The sequence below is a fragment of the Galeopterus variegatus genome, unplaced genomic scaffold (assembly GCF_000696425.1).
Source record: "Galeopterus variegatus unplaced genomic scaffold, G_variegatus-3.0.2 Scaffold1480, whole genome shotgun sequence".
Taxonomy (NCBI): domain Eukaryota; kingdom Metazoa; phylum Chordata; class Mammalia; order Dermoptera; family Cynocephalidae; genus Galeopterus; species Galeopterus variegatus.
Window position 1 is genome coordinate 125,951 of NW_007727591.1, and position 26,979 is coordinate 152,929.

At 39.3% G+C, this 26,979-nt stretch overlaps 1 protein-coding gene across 1 annotated transcript; it reads right to left on the bottom strand.

Moving 5' to 3' along the window:
* Positions 1-4,825: 4,825 nt before the first annotated feature.
* TCHHL1 (trichohyalin-like 1) lies at positions 4,826-8,157 on the bottom strand. Its single transcript, XM_008577292.1, is given in 5 exon segments — positions 4,826-4,924; positions 4,926-5,065; positions 5,068-5,844; positions 5,956-7,537; positions 8,020-8,157. Coding segments are annotated over 5 exon segments (2,736 nt in total).
* Between the last annotated feature and the right edge of the window lie 18,822 nt (positions 8,158-26,979).

The following is a 26,979-nucleotide window of genomic DNA, read 5'->3' on the forward strand; positions in this document are numbered from 1 at the left end:
CACCTGGCATATAGTCAGTACTTAACAAATATGTTTAAATGAAATGAATAAATGAATCGAATCCCAACAATGTCCCTATAAATTTAGTAGAATAAGATGTAAATGATCAAGGTAAGGGTCAAAAGACAATCAGATAATCAACCTGATGCTTTCAGCAAGATTTCTACTGAAACTACTGGTAAATTTTAATTACAGGGTTAGATTATAGAGTTTTATCAGTTTATACTTGATGTGGTACATAGGAAAGTATAAGGTAGTACTGAGAGGTCTTGAAGGGAGGTAGGTGATGAGATGAAAACAGTTTTTCAACAACAGTTTTGCAAACAATTTTTGCAAAATTCATGAGTGATTGAATGGAGAATTGTCTGGAAGCAGGGGGATCAGCTAAGAGGCTGTTGCAATGACACAGGCATTCATTTACTTATTCAACAAACATTTATTGAAACCATACTATGCATCCAGTGCTAAACTCCATGCTAATGAAGGATAGCAAGATGTGTACCTTGTGAACCTTGACATCAAGGAGTTCATAGTCTGAGAGGAGAGCTGAGACAAGCGAACAAATAATTACAATTCAAGGAAGAAAGTTAAAAAGGAGGAACAAGTAAAGACTATGAAGTTCAGGAGAGGATAAGATCTGTTGTGGCTGGGGGTGTGGGGAAGGGCTACAGCAGGGTCTAGGGCAGCGCTTCTGCCTGCTCTTCCTACCTGCTCCCCGCCTCCTCTCCACCATGTCACCTGGCCTTAGTGCCTGCACTTATCTTGTTTACTTACTGTGGTTCTTGTTTGTTGTCTGTCTCTCCCTCCCTCATTAGAATATAAGCTTTGAGATGGAAGAATACTTACTTGTTTTGGTCACTGCTGTCTCCCTAATGCCTCGCCCAGTATCTGGCACGAACATGGGTTTTCAAAATCATTTTTAGAATGAATGGATAAAGTGGCATTGGAGTTGGATCCCATAGGATGGGCAGGATTTCAACATCCAGTTGCGGGGAGGGAGAGATATTATTTTAGGTGAAGTTTCCATGAGGTCTTACAGGGAGTGGAGATTTAAAGATGGACCTGGAAGACAGACTTAAGGAACGCTCTATTGAGATTCTCTAGTGGATTAGATATGAAGAATAAAAGATAAGGTAAATCGTGATTCCAAAGTTTGTGCCTTTGAAGCCTGATAGAATAGGGATTAAGAGAATGACAGGAAAAAGGGAATTGAGAAGACAAGCCAGCTTATTGGGGAGTGGTTGACAGTCTCGGGGTGATAGCGAGGATTTGCTTTTGTCACCATCCTTCAAAAATTCTACCTATGACAGTAACATTGCCCCCATCTGACAAGCCTAAAGACCTCTAACCTCCATGTTTTTGGACCTCTCTGTGGCAGCTGACACTGATGACTGCTCTTCCTGAAATACTTCCTTCGTTGGTCTTTCCCCACCTCCTTTGTGAATTCTTCTCATCCAGTCCCCAAGACTGTGGGCCTTTTCCAAGGGCTCTTTTTATGGACTTTGTCCCTCGGAGAACCCATTCTTGGTCCAAGTTACTATTTTATCTTCTACACTGATGAGTCTCAATTCATCTTGTTCAAATCTGACCGTACACTTTAGATTATTTCTTGAGATTAGAGTCACACGTTTTTAATTATTTGTTAAAAATAGCAATTTTTGTTTTTCTAATTGCAAATGTATCACATCTTCATTGTAGAAAATTTAGAAAATGAAGAAAATTTCAAAACAGGAAGCAAATGTCATTTACAGTTGCTCTAACTAGAGATAACTACTGTTAAGATTTTGGTCTCATACTCTGTTTATCCATTAATATTTAAGTGGGATCATACTTTATATACCATTTTATGATCATTTGAAGCTTAGTATCTTATAAATCCTTCCTCATTTAACTAAATAATATTCTATCTCATGATTTCTAATGTTTTTTGGCATTCCACGTTATCTAGTAACCATAATTTAGTTAACCATTCCTGTAATGATGGACAGTTAGGTTATTTCTGGTTTTTGCTATTTTTTAATATGTTGACTATCTTTGTAGATGAATCTTTATACACGTCCTGATTATTCCCTTATAATACTATTTGAAAAATATTTTAAGTTTTTTTGCATTTATTTTTACTTTTATTTTATTTTATTTATTATACAATTTTGATGCATGTTATTTAATTGCCTTCCAGGAAGATTGTACTAATTTATACTCCTATCAGCTGTATTTGAGAGTTCCTGGTTCCCCACACTTTCAACCTCATTGTGTGATTATTAAAAACAAACCAACAAACAAAAAACTTTTACTAATTTGATAAGTGAAAAAACTATTTGTAATTGTATTTCCTTGAAGTCTAGTGAGGATTTCATATGTTTATTGTCCATCTGTATAGTTTCTCCTGTGAATTTATTATTCATGAACTTTGTCATTTTTATGGACCCAGATACATACTGCCAAATCGTTTGCCAAGAGCAAAAGGGCTCAAGATGGCAGAATAGACAGTCCCCAGCATCACTGTCTCCCACAAATCAACCAATTTTCAACTCTAAAAAAGCTGGGTCTGCTAAAGATCAGGGGAAGAGGAGGAAAGACCCACAGGGTGCATGAAGGTGGGAGAAGCCACGATGAGAGAAAGAAAAAACCACTCTGACCATTTCGTGTCACGGCTGCTTTAAGGCTGGAGTTGCTGTGTGCATGGAGCAAGAGCCAGCAAAAGCCACAGCTGTGCCCTTCAGATGGAGTTGCTTGGAGGTGGCAGGGGAGAAGAGAGCCTTGGTGGCCCCAAGAACAGCAAGACCACTAATAGGGTTCCTGTGGACCCACATAGGAGCGAGGAGCCAGAACAGCTGAAAAAAGGGAGCCACTCAGAGGCTGTTCCTGCCCAGGAACACCGCCAGTGCCTTGGGGCTGCCTGGGGACCTGAGGCATGTATCCAGGGACCAGACCCCCCCCTCCCACAACCAGGCACACTGCCAGCGCCAAGGAGCATGCCAAAAACATCATTTCCATGTGGGTGGCCCACCACAGCCCCCACAATAACCACAGCTGCTGTGAAAGTGGCTAGATGCCACAACAACCACACAGATGGTCCACCACCCACGGGAGTGCATTGACGCAAAGGGAGTCACCAGCAGAGACCAAAGAAAGGAAGAGGATGTCTCTCTTCTCAAAGCCCATTCCTGAGTGACAGGAGAAGCATCTGCTCTATGATAATATTGGGGGACCTGAATACACCTCTCAGATTGGAGAGATCATCTAGGCAACAAATCAACAGAGTAACCATCATTCTTTCAGAGGGAGAGAAGAAATATAGCGTAATTAGAGGGGGGAGGGGGAGAGAGAGGGGGGATGGGGAGAGGTTGGACAAGGGGCATAAAGAATAAGTACAATTTGTGACAATATATATGCTAGTAATATTGATTCGATCAACATATCTCACCATTGAACTTCCAAAATATGTATAATCAATATTAAAATAATAAAAAGAAACAAAAGCAAAAGGGCCGATTAGTTTATTTTCTAGTATATACATACATACATATGTGTGTGTGTGTGTGTGTGTGTGTGTGTGTATAGTGAATTGTCTCGTGTCTCTTACTCATTTAAGAGAATATTTTTCAGATAAGGATATTTATCCATGTTTGAAGGTAGAATGAAAAGAGCTGAAAATGTTGGAGGAGGAGGGTATATGCTTGGATTTTAGGTTCTGGAAGAGGTGTAAGTCAAAGTGAAAGAATTTGGAACCGTGAAGGCAGAATGCAATGGGAGATGAGGTATTGGACTGCTTTTTGGCTTCAGAAAGCACTATATGATAGCTATTGTATTCCTTTCCTGGGTCATTACTAAGCTCTGAGAGCATCCTTCTTTAATTATGGTCTTTTGAAAAAACATAAATAACTAAGATTGTTTTTGTTTCTGGTCAGTGTCTTCAAGGTAAGGTGGAGAATGAAGGAAAAAAATGAACAAACAAAATAAATTGATCATCAGGTTATTTAATTATTAATTTTAATTCAATGTGCTTAGTAAAGCATACGGGTAAGCTAGTAGGCTCAGTGGATGGTTGGTTACAAGAGCTTCCTATGGTATCAAGCATACTTTGGATTTGTAATCTCTCTTTCTCATAATTATTCTGATTACTTATTTCAGTCAGAAGCTATAAATGGGTTGTGTAAGGAGTGGGATTTCATAAAAGTTTGTTGAATGAATAAATAAACGAATGGCATAGATTCAGCTGCACCTGGACATGGGCAAAGAGTCATAGATTTACTTTAATCAGGTGCTAGAAAATCATAATTACTTTAAGCTATGGTGGTATCTCAAATTATTTTGAGGGATAAAATTTTAGGATAAAATTGAAATTCCTCTAGGAAATGTCATGAAGCAGAATAATTTGCATCTATGAATTAATTTTTTATGATTATAACATATCATTGCAGAGACTCATAACTTCCTAAAACTACATTTTAAAAAGTCAATAAATAGATTGAAGAAATTGGCACTGCTAAAGATATGGATGGGATTTTTCTATTTTCAGTGATGGGTAGATTGAGATAAATTGTCTCATGAGAAAGTCCAGTTTGGCACTTGAAAGTAGCATAGTATGGTAGGATTTTCACTGATTTTATTTGTTTGGTCAGATGTTTCTTTGATGGTGGCTCCCACTGCTGTATACTTTATTATTTGCTCTTGCAGGAATTTAGGAAGGGAATTTAAATGATTATTAAGCTGCATCTGAATGTGAGTGCATTAGTGTTGAGGGTGATTGTGAGGGAAAAAGTCTGGGGCATGTTGAGATGTATGACATTCTTCATAACTTCTCCTTGATAAAGATAATGATTCACTGCTTTGTGATGCTTGCTTCCAATTTTGGTACTGTTTCCTCTCTCTAAGGGTGACTCTGCTTATCTTCCAAGGCCTGGGGAGCTGATGTTTGCTGATATTTGCTGTGGATCAGCAGGATCTTCATCAGGCAGAAGTTCCCTGGTGTACTGTTGAGATGCTTGGCTGTGGTTGAAAAAGGCAGGACAACCTGAGATCTCGTTGGTGAGGGATGCTCTTGATTGGTCTTTGCAAAGTCTGGCCCTGATGCCTGTGCTGTCTGAGATTGATTTTGATGCTCCTCTTGGATTGTGTTTGTTTTCTGCAGTATCTTCTCCTGTTGGTACTCGTATCGTGGACTGTAATGGAAGGCACCCCTCTCCACAGCATAGGGCTCTCAGTATCTCTGCATCCTCTCTTCAAGGCCTGACCAGGGGACTGAGGAGCGGTACTCTTTCTTGGTGGGACTTTGTTGGTCATCACCTTCTTTTGCCAGCTCTTGAGGACCTTCATCCTCCTCCTCCAATGTTACAGGTTCCTCTGTTTCAAGGTATGTCTTGGGGAAGGCTGAATTGTCCTCATCCAGACTTTTTAACAGAGTATCCCGGGTCTCTGATGTTTCACCTTCCTCTTCTTTGGTACTCAGGCCCCTTAGCTCTTTCCTGCTGTCTCCCTTTTCAGGGAGCTGTGTTGTGGATATGTAGCCAGTGAAGTCTGCATCCAAGGTTCCCAGGATCTCTGTGCCTGAAGACTTTCTCATTTTGCCTCCTGCTGTGTACTCCTGTGCCTCCAGGTATCCACTGGGCTCTGCAGCTGCACCTGGGCCTTTGGTCCCTGAGCTGTGACTCTTGTGTTTTCCTCTGGTAGGCTGTTCCTGTTCCTCTGTGAGCTGCACATCCTCTCCTTGGACTGCCCGCACCACTGCCTCCCGAGCTCTGTTTTTCTCACCTGGTGCTCCCTGTTTCTGTGTATCGGGGTTATTATTATGACCTCCTCGCACAGGCAGTTCACCTGTCTCTGAGCTGCTGTTATCTTCCTCTGGAGCCAGGCTGTTGGAAGTTTCAGAAGAACCCTCATCATTCTGTGTGACTGATGACTCAGGACCCTCCCCCTGGTGACCATCATCCTCCTTGGGGTTATTATTATGACCTCCTCGCACAGGCAGTTCACCTGTCTCTGAGCTGCTGTTATCTTCCTCTGGAGCCAGGCTGTTGGAAGTTTCAGAAGACCCCTCATCATTCTGTGTGACTGATGACTCAGGACCCTCCCCCTGGTGACCATCATCCTCCTTGATTGGCTTGGTGACCCCATTACTTTCTCCTTCTGACTGGTTCTCAAGTGATGCTGATTCTTGTGTTCTTTCTCTTGCTCCTGGTGTTCCTTCTGCTGCGGAGCCATTGTTGCTGTTCACAAATGCTTCTGCTGTGCCTTCCTCAGCCTGTCTTGCCTCTTCTCCTGAGACTGCTGATCCTTCAGTTTCAGGGTGATTCTGATTGCCTTCTGAGCTTAGATATTGTGTCTCAGAACCCTTTTCAGTGTCTTTTTCCTTTGGTGATCCCTGGAGTTGCTGATACTTCCTATCATGTGTTTGGGCTTCCAAGGCTGGTGGTTGAATTTTTCTCTCACTTTCTTTCTGCCCTGCTGTTCCATGGGCCTCAGAGCCTCTCCCCTCTTTCCTTTCAGCTCTAACATCAGGTGTTTCTGAACCATCTGTGCTACCATATTGGGCTGGAGAGCCTTTGGCTTCACATTCTTTTTCTTGTGCTGGTGATTCTTGGGTGTCAGATGTTTTACCGTGATCTTCAGGTCCATCTGAATTCTTTGTCTCAGGTCGTATCCTCTCAGCATCCTTTCCTGGTTCCTGAGTCTCAGATGTTCTACTGCCATTCTCAGGATCAGTTGATCTCTGAGTGCGAGATGGTTTCCTAGCAGTAGCTTGTTCTGGCAGGTCAGCGTGCTCTGAAATGGGTTCATCTTCTCCTTGCAGGGGTGGTTCTTGTGTTTTAGTATGTTTCTTAACAACCCTTTTTGCTGCAACTTCCTGATCTTCAGATGGTCTCTGTGTTGTTTCTTCTGGTGGAGAACTTTGGGTTCCAAAGCTTCCTTCCTTTTCCCCAAACTGATCCCTTGTCTTGGTGCCACTTTGTTCTGTGGCTGGTTTATCTCCCTTCCTGGGGATCTCCTTGTCCTGTCCCTCTCCCCTTGTGGGACTGCTGGTCTGTTCTGATCCTGCCATTGGCTTATTTATCTTAAGTTGGGCCTCATTTTCTTCTGTGGCTGGTACATGTTGGACCACTTCCTGGCTCTGTTTATCTCCTTCCAGGTGTTGGTTCTTAGGGTCCTTGTGCTCAGATGCTTCTTCTGGAGGGTTGTGAGTCTTGGCATCTCCCCATGGGTTCACCTTATTGTGTCTAACTGCTCCACTCTCTCCATGGATGAGCTCAGATGATGATGCTATTCCTGAAGGGAGCACTAACTTTTTTTGAGTTGATGGAGTTCCTGCTGTCTGCTGAGCATTTCTGGTGGTCGCCTGAAGATCTACACCATATGGCTTCCCCTTGTCTGGTTTAGACACTTGTCTTGGTTCTGAACTCAGTAATGATTGTACATCAAGATAACAGAGATTCAACAAGTTGAAGATTGCAAGAACAAATTCGTCAAAACTGATGGTGCCATCACTGTCAATACCCAGAAGATTCAAGTTTCTCTCCACAGCATGAGTGATACGTGGCTGCATAAAAACACAGTGAGAATTCAGCTTATTCATAAGTGGTCAAGTGTCCTGAGTGTCTGCATGTGTCCCCTAAATCCTCTTTTCTTGACTTAATTCCTCAGAAACTGGTGAAATTTGCCCAAACAGTAAGAACTCATTGGTTCTGGATGCCATTTTTCATAAAGAGCTATGACTGAGAAGGGGCATTTACATCACTTCTGAGTTGCATGTATATGCGTAATGGTTTGTGACTACTCTCAGAAGTCTACTTTGCTGAAGCAAAAGTCCCAGTGATTAAAAAACCTCACTTTTTCCTAAAGGATCGACTAAGCAATTGCACAGAGTAGGGAACTGAGACTGAAAGAAGTTGTTCAAAAGTCAGTGAGTGCCGAGACTGGTAGCCAAGTGTAAAATGCGCAACCATCACTTATGCCCATTTTGCTCAGATTATAAAGAAAGGGCAGTTGGGGAAGAATTTTACAGCTCTGTGAGCAGCTCACCTGAAGAAAGTCCCCAAATTCTTCATGGAGGAGTTGTCTCAGCTCCCTGCAAGTCAGCAGCGCCCCGTCACTGTCCTCACTGGCATACTTGTGAAATGTCTCAATCACACAGAAGGCATCTCTCAGGAGACGAGGCATCTTTACAAACTCAGGAGAGACTGTGAGAAAGAACAAGAAAAGCCCAGTTTCTGGGATGGGTCCTTCAGGAAGGGGATACCAAGGTCGTCCTTCTTTCTGTTCCTCCCTCAGATTCCCTTGCATCACCTCTCTATTCTGTATCTTAGAATAATGCATCTGAACTCCAGAGGTGATTTGATTTGACACCAGACGTTGTGGTGAGATTAGATCTAGCACAGGTAGGTATTAGAAGGAACACTTTATCCCACCCTGCAGTAAATAGCAACACTCATGTGTTCAGAGAAAGCTTCCTTGCAAAAGGAGGGTGAAGAAAGAACTCAAACATAAACATTGAAAGGCACAAATGGCGCTGACAGAGTGGGACCGGTCCTTCCAGCCTCATCTGAAAGTGTCCACCTGCTTTCCTTCCCCCTCGGCCCAGTTTAGTCTCTTCTGCTTAGGAAAGTATAATTTTAAAGTTAGTAAAGCTTCTAGAGGAAAGAGAAGCAATGCCAAGAAAATCAATCCCTATGTTTGCAGGCAGAAGCAACATGTTTTTACCGAGAAGACATGGTTTCATGTGAACTCACTGGTAAAACAAATTGAGTCCCAGCCCCTCAGTCGTTGCTCATCATTTAAATGACTCTACCTTTTCATTTTATTATAGATCTGAGTCCCATGTCTTGTTAAATAGTACTCATGTCTATATTATACAAACAATTTATATATATTTTTTAAAAGAAAAAGATGAAGGAAATTCCATAAGCAAGGAATGCATTTAGGTGGCTGGAGCTCCCAGTTTAGTATTATTAATAGGGGTCGACTTAGAGTATGTTTCCTCTGAAATCCTAACACAATTTCATATAAACAAAGCAGCAGGTGAGACCTTAAGTATGCTCAAGCAGATAATCTGTGAGACTTACCTTGTTCACGAGTAAGAGCAAGTAGAATGTGGGGCAGCAGGCTGTGAGACGACAGTAGGCGCTGGAACCTTTTATTGAGTCCCTAATTGCAAAGTTGGGAAGGAGACTCCCTCCAGGTCTAATGACCTGGTTCATCACCGCCAAATCCAGTCTCCCCTCCCTCTCTGCTGTCAGCTTATCTTATTTTTATTTTCCTTCTTTAGGGGGCTTCAGTTAAGCTTCTTGGCTTCAGACTCAAGGAAGGGGAAGGGGTTTCTTGTTTTACTTACTGACTTTTGCGGGTTATAGCTTACTGACTTTTGTACGTTATAGTTTTGAGGAATCTTCAAGATGCTGTTGGCTTTTTTTTTTTCTTTTTTAATCTAAGGACACAATTACATTTCTGTTTGAGAAATCATAGGGCTGGCAGGGACCTCAGGAGTCATCTGATTCCTCTCTCTGCCCACAGCATGGCCTGTATTTAACCCAACTCTGAGAGATGGGTGTCAATCATGTGTTTAAAAATAAAGGCCCCATTTAGCCATGTGACAAAAGTGGAGATACCAGTTGATTTAGATGTTTCAATGCTCTGCTGTCCTTGCCCAGAGGCAGAGTTAGGAAGAAGAGATCTCTTGATGGGTGTGCAGAACCTTGTTTACCTAAGATGTGCTATTTTAAAAATGCAATTGATATCTGTTTTTTAAAGGCATCTTTATAATCTGAGGAGCTTAGAAGTGAGCATCCATATTACTGTGTTCTCTCCATATAGGGGAAAGGGAAACGTGGAAATAAATCATCAAGCTGAGCACAAAAGTGAGATACTGAACTGGCAAATATTTTTTACTACCTCCTAGATCTAGTAGGTCCTCTTAGTAGCGAATATGTCACTAACAAGACAATTAGATTCATTTGTTTTCTTAGAGATTTAAAAAGAAAATAGGGTACGTTTTAAAACATCCTTCCTCCTTTTTTCAAAGGATGTAAGAAATACACAATAGATGCATGAAAACAAGTGTAAAAGACAAAGTCCAAGTTAATAAAGTGTCGAGAATGGGGGGGGATTAGATGAGAAAACTGAGGCTAAGGGAAGCATTGCTATTAAGCAAAAACCTCGTTCTGAGTTTCCTGATAATCCAGGGAAGTACAAGGAAACTGGAAGTTGGGGAAAAAAATCCACGATGATAGTTTACACTTATAAACAATTTCTCAGCATCCCCCCAAAAGGGGGAAGCCTTCTCCTGAGAATTAGGATTGTCATGTGAAGGTTGTCTTAATTCTGATTAGTTAACATCCTCTGAATACCAACTATTTCTCAAACACTATGCCAGGCACTGGGGTATTTAGAGTTGAGTAAGTTATGTCTCCCTGCTCGGAAGCTCACGGGCCAGTCTCATGAGAAGTGGTTGAAGAAAACTGCATATGTTCAAGGCTGGACTGGAAAGAAAGACTTAGGGGAGGCAGAACAACTGTCTTTGAATATTTGAAGTGTCTTCATGAGTGTGGAAGAGATATAAACTAATGTTATTTGAACACATGATATGTCAGGAGCTTTATATGGGCTATCTTAATCCTCACAGTTCTTTCAGGTAGTTATTATCCCCTTTTAAAACACAAGGAAGGTAAGGCTCTTAGGCGTTGAGCAATTTACCTGTGAACATGTATCTGTCTAGTAAATGGCAGAGCCAGGATTCAGAATTGAAATGCCTCAATAGCAGTCCTTCTATTACCCTGAGTTCCTTATTCTGTGTAATGCCAGAGAATACAGCTGGAATCAATGGTTGAAACTTTCTAAAAAGCAGGCTCTTGTTTTTGTTGAGAACTTTCTAAGGAGTACAGTTGTCTGACAATGATACGGGCTGCTCCTAAGCATTGGGGTCTCTGTCACTAGAACTGTTCGGATGGAGGCTGAATCATTACTATTGGCTGAGTTACAGGAGGAGTCCCACCACTGGAAGAGATAAGACAGGAGTGGCTTACAGTGAAGGGCACAGAACTCTTCCAACTTTAAATACCTATGGTTTTATTATAGTTTCTATTTAGAACGTCATGCTTTTGGTTTAGCTTAGTCGGTTAGAGCATGGTGCTGATAACACCAAGGTCCAGGGTTTGATCCCTGACTGGCCAGCTGCTTTCCCCGGCCCCCCACTCCCCAGAAAAAAAGTCAAGGTTGGCTTTTGCCTTGTTTCTTAACAATATATGGGCTCCCTCAAACCCTTTTGCAGGCACTCCTACTTTTTTAGTGCTTACTCAAGATTGTTTAATTAATACCTATACTCTGGGTGGGTAGTGACTCAGAGGGATGGCAGAAAGAGAAAAGAGATTGCTCTGTATCTAGTGCTTAAAAAAGTATTTAGACTGCTGTACAGTAAGACACAAACAACTCTATCACTACCAAAGAGAAGACGCTGATTGCCCTTTCTTCTCCTTCTGAACAGATCCTTCTATCGGTTCCTCTGTGATGTTCTTTCCCTTCTAATTTTGTGTGAGGGTAGTACAGGAGGGAGGGAGAGAGAGACAGAGGGAGAGAGAGAGGAAGAGAGAGAGAGAGAGAGAGAGAGAGAGTGCACAATGAAAAGAAGTTGATTAATATTGAACAATCTTTAAGAGCCTATTACTCTTCAAAGTTTGTAATTGAAGTCTTGAACGGGGGCTTTAAATAAAACCAGTATCATACCTACTTTGGAAAAGAATGGCTAATAAAACAATTTTAAATGATTAAAATACTGGAGAACTTGGCAAGCAAAAAAGAGGGCTTCAGCTTCTATTTATTTTTTCATTATCTTTTTTACTTATTGTAAAGTTAATAGGAGTTTGTTCAAGATGATGATGGACTAAGCAAATGTGTATTCTTTTTTTTTTCTTCCAAATTTTATTTTATTTTGTCAATATACAATGTGGTTGATTATTGCGGCCCATTACTGAAACCTCCCTCCCCCCTCCCTCTCAGCAATGTCCTTTCTGTTCACTTGCCATATCAACTTTAAGGAATTGTAATTGTTGTGTCTTCTTCCCTCCCCCTACCCTGTTTTTTTGTGTATTTATTTATTTTTAGCTCCCACAAATAAGTGAGAACATGTGATGTTTCTCTCTATGTGCCTGACTTGTTTCACTTAATATAATTCTCTCTAGGTCCATCCATGTCGTTGCAAATGGCAGTATTTCATTCTTTTTTATAGCAGAGTAGTATTCCATTGTGTAGATTAACCACATTTTCCATATCCACTCATCTGATGCAAATGTGTATTCTTAATGTCTCTCTTGGGATCCTCTAAAATAAAAGTATTGATATGCAAAAAGAAAAAAAACAAACCCCTGGAATTATGAACAGAACTGGAGGAGAATCATAACTGAGTGAGATATCTCAATAAATTTATGGAAAATGGAAAGTGGGTGGTGGAAAGTCAATGACTCAAACAAGTAGAGAAAGGCACAGCCTGGAATGTGTTATGAGGGCACAGCAGAGGTGAAGGCAGTTCTGACCATCAGAACCTGGAGAAGGGCTGGACTAAGAATTAGCAGGTAAAATGCAGGTGTGAATGAGAAGTGGGGCTGTAAACAGGAACCATAATTGAAGATTTTTATAAGGGACTCTATTTCAGTCGTCATTCCCATCTCCCTCCTCCACTTTAGATTATAGAGCATAGACATTTGGACATTTACTGCCTAATCTCCCTAGCAAAATCTCAAATAGCTCTTCCCTAAAGAAATTGAACAAATTTCATAGAAATGCTAAATGTAAGCTCCTTGAGGGCAGAACTGCATGTGCCTTATTTTCCACTTTATCCTCAGAATTTGCAAGAATACTTGGATGATAGTAGGTGCTCTGTCAATATTTGTTCACAGACTAATAGACTGAAAGCTAAGATGTCTAGTATAGATATTGGTGTTCCAGAAAAACCTGCTCCATTATGGCATTCAGTGTTGTGGGGTGAGACTGCAACCTGACATCCATTTACTTACAAATTGATAGACTTCTCCCTAACCTTGCTACAAATTTCCCACTTAGTGTGAAAATGGTCCTATTTAGGCAAATCAGGAGAAACCCAAATGTTTTTATTGATATAAATGGGCAACTAGGAATATTTAGGCATATAAATAAGTCGGCAGCATGAAAGACAAAGAACAAGACTAACAGAAAAACTGACCCCAGAGGAAATAGATATAATTCAGAAAATAGAAAAGAAGTTAAGGAACTCTAATATTTTAAATTTTTTGAGGAAACTGCATACTGTTTTTCATAATGACTGTACCAATTTACAGTCCTACCAACAGTGTACAAGGCTCTTCTTTTCTCCACATCCTTGCTAACACTTGTTATCTTTTTTTCTTTTTGATAATAGCCATTCTAATAGGTATGAGGTGATATCTCATTGTGGTTTTGATTTGCATTTCCCTTATGATTAGTGATGTTGAACATTTTTTCATATACCTGTTAGCCATTTGTATGTCTTCTTTTAGAGATACATGTATTCAGGTGCTTTGCCCATTTTTATTTTTATTAAAATGTTTTTTCATCCATTAATATAACATTTTATTTATTTTTATTGAAGGGGTACTATGTTGACTACCGTCGCCTGTGTACAATGATGTTGATCAAATCAATATTATTAGCATTCATTATTACAAATCGTACTTATTCTTTATGCCCCTTATCCAATCTTTCCCCATCCCCCTCCCTCCTCCTCTTCCCTCTAATAACCATAGATTTGTTCTCTCCTTCTGAAAGATTAACAATTTCTCTGTTGATTTGTTGCCTAAATGATCTGTCCAATGCAGAGAGAGGGGTGTTCAGGTCTCCCATTATTGTTGTAGAGCAGATGCTTCTTCTATTACTCTGGAGTGGGCTTTGTGGAGGGAGACATGCTCCTCGTGTTTTTTTTTTTTTTTGGTTTCTGCTGGTGACTCTCCTTGTGTCAATACAATTGAGTGTCTGGCAGGCCACCTGCATGGCGTCTAGCTGCTTTAGGGGCAGCTGTGGCTATTGTGGTGGCTGTGGTGGGTCACCCATGTGGAAGTGGTGTTTTTGGTATGCTCCTTGCCTGGTTGCAGGCAGAAGTGGTGGCCCTTGGCTCCTGCCTCAGGACCCTGGGCAGGCACCATGGCAGCAGTGTGCCTAGTTGCAGGCAGAGGGGATGGCCCTCAGCTCCATCTTTGCCCATTTTTAAATTGGGTAGTTTGTTTTTTTCTATTGTGTTACTGAGCTCCTTATATATTTTGGATATTAACCCCAAGCATTTCACTTAGTCTGGGTATATATCCTAAGGAAATGTAGTCAGTATGTCAAAGATATCTGCACGCCCATGTTCATTGAAGCAGTACTCACAATAGTCAAGATATGGAACCAACCTAGTGTCCATCAACAGATGATTGGATAAAAAAATGTGTTATACATACACAATGAAATCAATACTACTCAGCCTTAAAAAAGAAGGACATATATAGTTTGTGACAACATCAATGGACCTGGAGGAAATTATTCTAAGTGAAATAAGCCAGGCAGAGTGACACAAATACTGAATGATTTCACTTATATTTGGAATCTGAGAAGTCAAACTCATGGACACAGATACTAAAATGCTTGTTACCAGGGTCCAGGTGGGAGGGGAAATGGGGAGATGTTGGTCAAAAAGTACAAAGTTTCTGTCAGACAGGAGGAATATTTCTGGAGATCTATTGTACAGCATGGTGACTACAGTTAATAATAATGTATTGTATATTTAAAAATTGCTAAGAGAGTAGATTTTAAATGTTCTCACCACCGAAAAAGATAAGTATGTGAAGTGATGGGTGTGTTAATTAGCTTAATTTAATTTAATCTGTCCACAGTCTGTGTGTGTGTATAGATATCACATTGTACACCATAAATATATACAACTTTTGTCAATTAAAAAAGCTAAAAAAAACCTCTAGTTAATATACTCCAAAGAAATTAAATGAGACAAGACTAAGATGCTCTAAAAAGAGGCAGTCAGAGAACAAAAAAGTATTTTTATATTAAAAGTAGCTTCTGAAATAAAAAAAAAACATTAAAAAAGCTAAAAAAAACCTCTAGTTAATATACTCCAAAGAAATTAAATGAGACAAGACCAAGATGCTCTAAAAAGAGGCAGTCAGAGAACAAAAAAGTATTTTTATATTAAAAGTAGCTTCTGAAATAAAAAAAAAAACCCAAAGTTTACAAAATCTTGTACAGTAGCATTATTCAATAGAACTTTAGATATTTGCACTGTCCAATATAGTAGCCACTAGTTATATGAGGCTATTAAGCACTTCAAATGTGACTAGTGTTACTAAGGAACTCAATTTTTTATTTTATTTAATATTTATTAATTTAAATTTAAATGTAAATAGCCACATGGGGCTAGTGACTACCTTATTGAACAATACAGCTTTTGAATACAAGGCAAAAAGAGAAAGAAATTTGAAAAGTGGGAGAAAAGATACGAAACATATATAATCAACTTGGGAGGTCCTACTTCCAACTAATAAGAACCTTGGAAAGATAAAATAGGAAAAAAGTAGGAGGTACATTTACCATAGAATTAACAGAGATTCCTAGAGACTTCAGATTTTATAAGGTTTACAAAATATTCACCTGGATTTATCCTTGTTTAAATACCAAGGATGAGGAAAAGAAAGGTATCTTGCCCAAGGCTGTAAAACTAGTAAATGGTAAACCCAGTTTTTGCTCTTAGTCAATCTTACTTCTATGCTGATGTGCTTCGTAGAACAGTGTAGACATTTACTGGCTTACAAGAATTAGAGGCTGTCCATGGAAAAAGCATGGCATGTTTGGCTGTGGTTGGAAATGTAAAAGTGTAAGTGATATTGTCAAACGTTGATTGGAAAAAGCAAAATAAGTATATTATTTAGAGTTAGAAAAGTAACAGGAAATTAAAAGAACAAAAATATCAAACATGGAGAAAGGGAGAGGAGAAGAGAGGTAGTATAAATGATTTAAATCCCCACCTGTCATAGTGGAGATATCATTTTAAATTGATAACTTTTACTACCAGAGGTTACTGCCAGAAGAAGTATAAAATATTTTTTAAAAAATGTATTTATTTATTTATTACGAATATTCATGAGATACAAAGCTGATTGTCCCCACTCTTGTCCACGATGTGGGGGCCAGATTCATATAAAAATAAAAAATAGAAAAAGTTTTTCTCTAAAGAATGGGACTGGGGTTGAAGAGATGTGGGGCAGGACACTTGTTTATTTATTCATTTTTATCATGAGCTTTTTTGTATTATTTGACATTGCATCACTTATCTTCTAAATTACTTTAATACAATAATTTTGATGTTATTAATATTAATTGTAGAATATATAGAGGAGAAATGAACATTTATCAACTGTTCTTACTTAGTATTTTATGTGTGTAAAAGTTATCTTGTCAACTACATTTTAGTTACCTGAAGGGAGCGACTGTGAATTATAGATTCTTTATGGTGATTAGCTTTTCTAGAAGAAATATAGTGAAAAAACCCTAATTGAGTTAGAATTAGACAACCTGGATTTAAAACTCACCTCCAACACTTATCATCTGTATATCACCAGTGTTTACGTTTTGTTGTGTATATTTTTCCTCGTTTTCTCTAAAATTTTTTTTACAAAACTGAAATCATTCTCTTACCACTCTGCGTACCATTTTCTAGTTTGCTTTGTTTTATGTGATGAACAACTTTCCAGTTCATTAAAAATTTTTCTACATGTTTGGATATGTACATAGCACTCCATTATATGAATGTATGATAGTATACGTAACCATCTCTTTTTTGGATATCTTAATTATTTTCAGTTTTTAATTATTATGAGCCATGGTGTGATGAATATTTTGTAACTAAATCCTTGTGTACACCGTAGTCAAATTTTGAAGTGTCATCGGCTTCTCCCAATTATCCCTTCTTAAAAGCACAGTTTTGTAAATGATGTTGATGTTTGTTATAGCTAGCGCATCATTTTGGGTGAAAGTGGAAAAATGTTTTCATGGATTGTACAAGCACTTAATAATGCATTGAGACCCTGTATAATCAACATGTACAGTGTATTTATGCTCATATTATAGGATTTTCTTTCAGTGCCTATTAGGTGGCTATGAAATAACTGGTGAATAAATGAATGAGGAAGTCCACATGGGTGTGGCTCTGAACTTTAGTAATGGTCCGATCTTAGAAAGTTTCTAAACCATTCTGAGTTTGATTTCTTTATTTGGAAATGGGGAAAATTGCAGGGTGGGGGTGGGGGGTGCAATATTTTCCAGAATCCCAGAATTTTAGTGTTGATCGAACAAAGTAACATATGTAAAAACATTTAGCAAAAACTTTTGGCTTATAGTGCATTCTGCTGAATTAACAGCTACGACAAGGCTGGGACTATGTCTGTCTTGATCACCGTTACATCGCCAGCTCAGCACAGTTCTTGGAACATAGTAGGTGTGCAATAAATATTCAAGTGAAAAAAAATGGAGAAAAGTGTACTAAAATGAAAGAGACCAGAATTAAAAGAGCTGGACTTATTTTTATCTCCAGTTCTATAACTTTGGGTCTTTTATTTCTGTAGATTTAGTATTTTCATGAAAACTGAAGCAGATGGACTAGACAATAGTAATCTCTCTCACTTATTGACTGCTCACTTTATATTTTTTACATATTATTTTTACCCTTCATAATCCTAAAAGGTAGGGATTATTATAAGGAAACTAAATCTTAAAGAGATTATGTAAATTGACTAATGTTAGGTTGTGAGGCTGTATACCTGGGGTTTCATGACTCCAAAATCTGAGTTATTTCTGCTATACTTTGCTGTCTACCTGCTAATAGCTACAGTCTTGTCTTAATCAGCTCAGGCTGCTATAACAAAGTACCATAGACTGGGTGGCTTATAAACCAACAGAAATTTATTTCTCACAATTCTGGAGGCTGGAAGTTTGAGATCAGGATGCCAGTATGGTTGGGTTCTGGTAAGGGCCTGCTTTCTGGTTCATAGATAGCCATCTTCTCCCCATATTCTCACGTGGCACAAGGGTGGTGAGAGCTCTCTGGGGTCTCCGTCATGAGGGCGCTAATCTCATTCATGAGGGTTCTTTTCCAGTCTACTGTGGTGGACCAATTAGTTTTTTAGACTTCTAGGAACAATAGTAGGAGGAAAAAAATTGGTGTAACTATTTTATGAAGAAGTATTATTTTATTACATGCTACCCTGGAACTTATTACTTGGAACCATCCCCACTTTGGGAATAATAAATTCATAATTTCAGTCTCTCTGATAAGTGTCTTGTTTTGGTCATTTCTTATTTTCCTCATTTCATTGAATTGTTTCTCTATATCTTTTAAAAGTTCAGTGAGCTTCCTTAGAACAGTTATTTTGAATTCTTTGTCAGGCAGTTCACACATCTTCATTTTTTAGGGTTGCTTTATTTTTGTCCCTTTGCTGATGTCATATTTCCCTGATTGTTCTTGATCCTTGTGGCTGTGTGTTGGTGTCTGCACATCTGAAGAAGCAGGTACTTATTCCAGTCTTCAAGCTGGTTTTGTCTGGGAAAGCCCTTCCCCAGTCAACCTGTCCAGAGATTCTGGGAAGGCTGCCTGGAAACTGGGACAATAAATTCAGTTTTTACAACCGCTGTCCACAGCCTCCTCTCTTTAGAGCTCTCCCTTTCACTGATTCCCAAGATACTGGATTTTCTATCTCATTGAAACCTCCAGCCCACACACCCATGTCTAAGTCTCTGCCTGTAATCACTTGTTTTCCTCTCCTGCTTAGATTCCGTGATAGTTAATTTTTTTTTTTTTTTTTGTCTTTTTTGTCTTTTTCCGTGTCCGGCAACGGATCACAACCCTCAGTGTTGCCCCCGTACTGGACCGGGGACCAGCAATGGGATTGCAACCCTTGGCGTTGCCCCCGCGCCTCGCTCAGCCAGTGAGCGGGAACCGGTCTGTATGTGGGATCCGAACCCTCGGGCGGGAGCGTCGCCACGCTTCCCAAGCGGCGCACTTATCCAGTGCGCCACCGGGCCGGCCCATGTGATAGTTAATTTTATATGTCAACTTGTCTAGGCCATGGTGCCCAGAGGTGTGGTCTGACACTATTCTGAATGTTTCTGTGGGGGTGTTTTTGAATGGGATCAAAATTTAAATAGGTGAACTCTGAGTAAAGCAGATTGCCTCCATAATGTGGGAAGGCTTCACCCAGTCAGTTCAAGGTTTGGATGGAAATAAAAAAGAATGAATTCCCCTGAGCAGAGGAAATTCTGCCAGCAAATGGCCCTTGGAGTTGAACTGAAGCATCACCTTTTTCCTGAGACTCCAGCTTGCTGGCCCACCCTGCACATTTTGGATTTGTCAGCCTTCACAGTGGGGTGGGCTAATTCCGTAAAATAAATCTCTCTGTCTCTATACACACACTCTGCATAAAATAGGTTCTTTTTATAGGTTCTGTTTCTCTGGAGAACCCCAGCTAATATAGATTTCACAGCCCACTTTTTCATTTCAAAGCCCATTACTTCACCAACCCCATTTTTTTGCTGGTATCCTCAGTTCCCCCTTTCTGTTTGTCTTTCAGTTGCATTTGCTTAGAAAAATCTCAGCCCTGGTTGGTTCTAACTCTGTATTCTGTGTTTGTGTTACTGAGCATGGCCGAAGAGAATCTAACAGCTGAACACATTGGTGCCATAATAAATTCATGACCTCTAACTTCAACTGTAAGTTCAGCAACTTTTGGTGATCATACAGCTTCCACGGTTAGTTTTCTATTCTGTGTTCTACAACAGTTACTTTAAACCATCTCTACTCTCTTTGGTTATTTGACCCCCTCCCCTCCCTTGTCACTCTTGGAAGGTCATCTTGCTTCTTTACTTCATGAAGAAAATAAAAACCATCAAACCAGAATCCCTAAAGTTTCTTCCACCAAACTACGAACTTACCAGCATCTAATTATATATATGTTTTTTTTTTCTGTTCCATCAGAAAAGGTGTCCATCTAAACCTAATTTTTCTCTGTGGATGCTTCTTCTGCCTTCTCAGGAAATGTGCTATGTTGATCATTCCCTTCCTTTTCTATACTCCAACCTACCTTTATTGGTTCCTTTCCATCAACATTTATACATACTCAAGTCTCTCTCATTTTACAAAGTCCTACCTTGTACCCACAACCCTACCTGACCCTTGTCCTCCCCTTCATAGTTAGTATTCTTGAAAAATTTTTCTTTTAATGTTTCTACTTATTTTCCTTGCATTCCTCAACCCGATCATTGGCCATCACTGACTGCCATGTTGCCAAATCATCAGGCACTAGTTAGCATTTATCTTATTTGGATTCTCAGAAATATTTGATAATAACTACCTCTTCTTTTTTGCAGCATGTTCTTTCCTAGCTTTTGTGACATGATTTACTTCTGTTTTTCCCCCTACCTCTTTGAATGTTCCTTTTAATTTTCCTTTTTAGTTTTTTCTTTTGCCTTTTCCCTTAAATATTGCTGTTCCTCAGTGTCCATCCTACCCCAGTTCTCGATCTTTCTCTTCCCCCATGTCCTGAATAATCTCATCTACTCTTATGGCTTCCATTACTACTGACAGGTTGATATTTTCTATGATAAAATCCAAACCTCTCAATTGCACTCCAGACTCATATAACCGGCTGCCAACAAGATATCTCCCTGAAACCCTCAAAGTCACCTTCAACTCCATGTAAGTAAAACTGAATTTATCATCTCCCCTCACTACAAACCTGAGGCTCCTTTGTGCTTTCATCTCATAAGGGCATCATTATCCATCCAGTTTCCCCAACTAAAAATCTTATATCTTTTATTTCCTCCCGTCCATCATCTCTTCAATATGTTACCAACTCCTGCTGATTCTAATTCTCAAATCTCTCTCAAATATATCTATTTTTCTCTTTACCCACTCCCATTGTCCTAGCTGGGCCACCCCAGGGACTGTTGTAGTATCACAAGGACTAGCTGTCTCTCACAGGGACTATTGTAGTATCCTCCTAATGTTCTCCTTGCTTCCATATTGACTGTCTCCAACCCGTTCTCCACACCATAGCCAGAGTGATTCTCATAAACTGTAAATCTGGTTAATCAATCCCCTGCTTAAAATGACAGTGATTCTTTGTTGCCCTCAAGATAAATCTAGGCTTGCAAGGCCCTCATAAATCTCTCTAGCTTCATCTCTTGCCATTTATCTCCTTGTAGTCTAGGCTCTCGTCAGATTTAATTTCGACTTCCTTAAACCCACTGTGCTTTCTCTTCCCTCCAGTCTTTAACTATGAATTTTGCTCTGCCTGGAAAGCTCTTTCTTTTCCTCTTCACCAGCCTAACATCCTACATATCCTCAGGTCTTAGCTTAAACATCAGCTCCCTTGGGGAGGCCTTTCCTGACTCTGCTAAATGTAGGTAGATGGTGCTTTTCTTATATACTCTGTGCTTCTCTGACCATAGCACTTGTGAAACTTGTCTCCCTCTCTGACTTCTACCCACCTCTTGTCCACACATGGTCAGGGATAAAACCTGGGGTTGACTTGGTTATTGTCCACATATTATATGTAGCTAATGTGGGGACATTTTGTAATGTACTCCAGAGAAAAAGGAAGGTACATGCACTCTTAGCATAATAAAACCAGGTTTATTATTTCATAAAAAATAGAGTCAAAGTAATGATTATAGGAAGAATAAAATCTACTCATATATATCAGACATGGAGGCTTTCAAAAGGAAAATACTCCTTATGGTGATGACTTATTTGAATTCAAATGCGTGAGAAAACCAGCTACAGACTGGAATTGAAATCTCACCTCTGCTTCTCATTACCCATCCCCCAACAACACATAGGACCAGAATTCACCTTTCCCTTGACCTACACTTGAATGCTCATCCCTCTAAGGGGCATTGACAGATACTAAGACCAGAGCTCGTTCCAATTCCCAGGCAGAACTAGAATAAATTGAGGGAAAAGAAATCAGTAACGCCTCAGGTTGAAGAACTTTCAAGATATGAGAAAAGACTTAGGGCTTCAATATTTAGAAGGGTGGGATGGCTTATTTCACAGACGGGTAGTAGAGGCCCTGGACAGAAAAGAGCTATAAGGAATATATTAATTCATTCACTTGACACATATCTTCTGAATGCCTACGTTATGAATTATGCCTAATTCTCAGAACTCCTTGAGCCAGGTTTCTTAGCATGAAGTTAAGGAGACTTCATCAGAACTATGCTTTTGAAATGCCAGGCAAAATTTTGGGGTATATATTTTTCTAGTGAGAGAGTCCACGTATTTCTTCAGAATTTAAAAAACTCTATTACTTATTGCTTATCATGGAAAGAATATACAAAATAATGTCCAAGTTGTAGTCTCTGTTTTCAAGGTATTTGCAATATAATTAGAAAGATGAAGCAAGTATTGAGCCTACTAAGGCAGGATTGTAATCACTTAATGAGTAGTAAATGTAATAGATGATCTTAGAACCTCAATGAAGAGAGAGAGAGACCATTATATATCAGGGTGATTAGGAAAAATTTTAGGGAGGAGGTAGGACTCAACCTGGGTCTTGTAAACTGAATAGAAATTGCCCATACAGACAGGAAGGAGGGAGGCACTACAAACAGATAAAATTATGCCAATATGTTTTTGATGTAAAGACAATCCATAAGGCATCCTAATGACAACAAATAGAATAGTCTAGTATGAACATAAAGTTTGTTCCGGGGATATCATGGGAGACAGTATTTAAAAGGCAGATTGATGCTAGATTGTGAAGGGCCTTAAATTCCAGACTGAAGACCTTGGATTTTATCTTGCAGAAAATGCCATATAATTTTTATAAAAGTGGAGTGGTGACAAATAAGATTTTTTGACATTTTTGTAATAAGAGTGCTTACTATGAATGTCCTGAGAGTTCAGAAAATAACCTGTTCAGAAATCTACCTTTTGTGTTAGTTTCAGATTGCATGTGACTGTCAGCTCTTTACTAACAAGGGAAATGTGCTTATTACATATTTCATAGATTACAATATTTAGCAGATTATAGTCTCAGCAACCTTGTTTGAAAAACTCATAATTACCAGGACCGAAGGCAAATATTAGCAATGTGTAATTAGTGCAGAAGATGTAGGAGAGATGAGCTCATATAGCTAATGGCCACTAAATTTAGTTTGAATGGGATCAAATTCTAGGACTTAGTTTTCTCCCTAGAAAAGAATGAGTATAATTCAATGCATATGTGATGTTCATAAATCAGAGGGGAAATGATTTTGGTAGTACTAGAGTCAAAGAAAATGGTGTAGACTTAGGGTCCTCTACCTTAATAAGTAAACTTGGGATGATAGGAAGGAGCTCTGGGGAGGAGTTTGGGAGATAAACGAAGGGAAATTTAGGGCTAGTTGGCTAGAAAGGAAAGATCATTGAAGCTGGAACTAGGCTCCGATGATTGCCTTCATCACTTAGTTCTTTTTCCTGTTTTCTGTTATCTAAAGGCAGAAGCTGGGATGAGGGATTATTTGAGTTGCTTTGAGAGTTTCAACTGAACAAGCTGAGTGTTAAAAAAATTTTTTTCAGTCTAGAGAATAACCTTGGTGATGGTTATTCCAACCCCATAATTTGAATTATGAAAGAGTGAAGGTCCAGAAAGCTTAAGTGGCTCGCACAAAAACACAGAAATAGTAAAGTGAAGGAAAAGGCCAGAATGACTACTTTACCACTGTATGTATACTGCCTGGAACAATGACTGGCACATAGCAGCAGCTCAATAAAAATTTATTGAATGAATGAATGAATGATCCCCAGGCTCGTCATTCTTGTAGCATTCTTTTCACTGCACTATAGAAACTATGGCAGATTTAATGAAAAAAGTGTGTCTTTGAGCAACAAGAACCTGCTTGAATAATGCCAAGGGATAAAGATAACCACAAGACGGATAGACTTACCTAGCGACATGCCCTCACCTTAACTGGTGTATTAGTTTTCCAGGGCTGTCATAACGAAGCACCACAGACTGGGTGACTTAAACAACAAAAATTAATTTTCTCACAATTCTGGAGACTAGAAGTCCAAGATAAAGGTATTGATAGAATTGGTTTCTTTTGATGACTATAAGGGAAAGATCTATTCCAGGTCTTTGTCCTTAGCTTGTAGATGGCCATCTTCTCCCTGTGTCTTCATGTCATCTGCCTCCTGTGTAGCCCGTCTGTATCCAAATTTCCTCTTGTTATAAGGACACTAGTCATACTGGATTAGGACCCAACCTAACACCTCATTTAAATTTAATTACCTCTTTTTACCATGTCTCCAAATATGGTTACATTCAGGGTATACTGAAGCTAGGACTTCAACATATGAACTTTTGGCCGGGGGTTGGGGGGGGGGACACAATTCACTCCACAACACATGGAAACCAGCTGTTTTTATCACAGCCTATTAAACTCTCCAACCCATTCCCCAGCTGCAGCCAAGGTGATGTTAATAGAGCTCCCAGTTTATAGCTGAAGAGACAATCGCCCAACAGCCTCAAGGTTCTGCCCATGCATGTACATTATTCAGGTGGGGCAGGAGGTTTGTCCACCACCATCTCCTGCCAGCATGCTAAAAGAACAGCTAGAGGGCATGAGCTGGCTGACATATATATATATATATATATATATATATATATGTATATGTAAAACTACGTGTCATTGTAACTGTGATTAAACATACTTTTTTCTTTGGAAATTGTCTTTTTCCTCATCTTGTAAAGTGCTACGAGAAGTCTGAAGGGTTTTGTTTTTACCTGATTGTCGAATTGTAGCTTAGCTGATAAGTGCATATCTGGAATTTATAAGGAGGCTCTCAAGTAAGTGCCTATTGAGAGGATCCTGAGGAAAGCTAGTGAGGCTCTTCCAGGGTTTCTGTGAAGATCCTTAAGTAAGAAAAATCATAAACTTACTTTAGGAGAAAAATAGTTTTGCAGTTAGAAACAATTTGAAAGAGATGAAATTCCCGTGAGGCTCTTCCAGGGTTTCTGTGAAGATCCTTAAGTAAGAAAAATCATAAACTTACTTTGGGAGAAAAATAGTTTTGCAGTTAGAAACAATTTGAAAGAGATGAAATTCCAAGACAATGTTAGGGAATTCCCAGGCTCTGTCATCGGTGAGGATCTACCATTTGTGTTAAAGGGAGAGGGAGGCGCTGTGTTTCTTGCAGAAAATGCCACCTTACTCTATCGGAATGAAACTCAGCAGCTATAGGTTTCACTTCCTTGTTTCCACCACTGACCAAAACATTGAGTGACTATAAATTTAGGGCATCTTCTCATCTTTCTCATTTCACAATTAGAAATGATACTATCCTGATCAGGGCCTTCTTGGACTGATTCCTAGTTACCAAACTGTGAATACTAAACAGACTCCAGCATGGAGGTGTTTGGATCAGTAGGTAATAATTTGATACTTCAGCTTAATAACTTTTAAAGACCATTTGATTCAGTCACCTCATGGTTTGTCTTGCTTAAATTAACAAGTCATCTACAATTTCTATAGTGCTGATCTGAAGCTTCAGTCCATTTTCTACCATTGGCTCATCAGACATCAGAGACCAAGATGCTGCTGCATTCTCAGAAGGAAATATTAACAAACATTGGGAACACCAGTATTTGTCATGATCAGTGAGTCACCGCAAGAAAGGGCACAGAAAGCAGTGGGGTCATGAACAAAAATACTTGGAAAGAGAATTCCAGTGTGGAGATGGAAACAATATAGAGGTGGAGAAAATAGAGGGTCCCCTTTCCCCCACCCTTTTTCATATAGATATAGATAATATAGATAATAGTGACAAAATGCCCTTAAGTGATTGGGAACTTATGTCAGTTTTCAGACCATTAGATCTTGAGTTATGATTGACACATAGTTAAAACAGACAAAAATAATTACTTGCCAAAAATTTATTATTAATTTCTCACACAGTCCAATTTCAAGAATGTCTCCAGGGTAGTATCAATAGGCATCAAAGAACTGTGGGCTGATGGGTCTTGTCAAAGGGCCTGTAGAAACTCACTGTTCTATTCACACATTTTCCTTTCCCTCCCCCAGCATGCTCTCTGTGATCTCACATTGGCCTGATAGCAAGATAGATATTTACAGGCTCCTGAGCAGGTTCCCTCTAAGCTAAAATTAACAAAGGTATTAATATTCTCAAACCCATTAAAACTTGGGGAAACAGAACTGAGCACTACAGACTACGGCAGAGTTTTGAAATTTGAGTTTTGAAGTTGTTTCAGAAACACCTTGCTTTTGCTTCATGAGATTTTCATCAAGTGGAGTTAAGTTAAAAAAAACCCCCCTAATTTAATTCTGTCTTCAAGCTAAATCTTATTAACAAATATTTCTCCCAGTTATGGGCCGATTTCACAGGGAGTTTTTCTGCAGAAGTCACTCCCCTGCACTATTCAAGGGTTGTAAAAATTCAGTCACTTGACAGAATCTGTGCTAATTATGCTACAAAAGATGAAAAGCTACTGGAGATATAGATTAATGAAATTTAGGCCCACGCAGAAATATCAGTTAGAACATTAAAAACATGCAAACTCTCCACAAGATGGATCAACCATTAAAAAAAGACCCATTCTTTTGAATCTCATATGGTGGTATTATTGCTACTTTCGAAAGCAATAAATGTATTCCTCAAACAAAATTCCTTAGGTTAATTAGATGATTTACATGTTTTAAAAAATGCACATATCTGCACCAAAGAGCAAAGACATCTTGCAGTAAAGAATTACTGGAGGAAGAATAAAAAGCAGAGTACAAAGTACATGAAATGAATGTAGTTTAAGATTTTGGAAGAGAAGACACTTTCTAACATCAGAGAGTTTCCCACAACCAGAAACATTTAAGTTATCACTTGCTACCCAGTGTTTCTTTTTTATTTGCTCGAAGCTTTGGCAGATGTCAGGATATCAGCAGCATCTC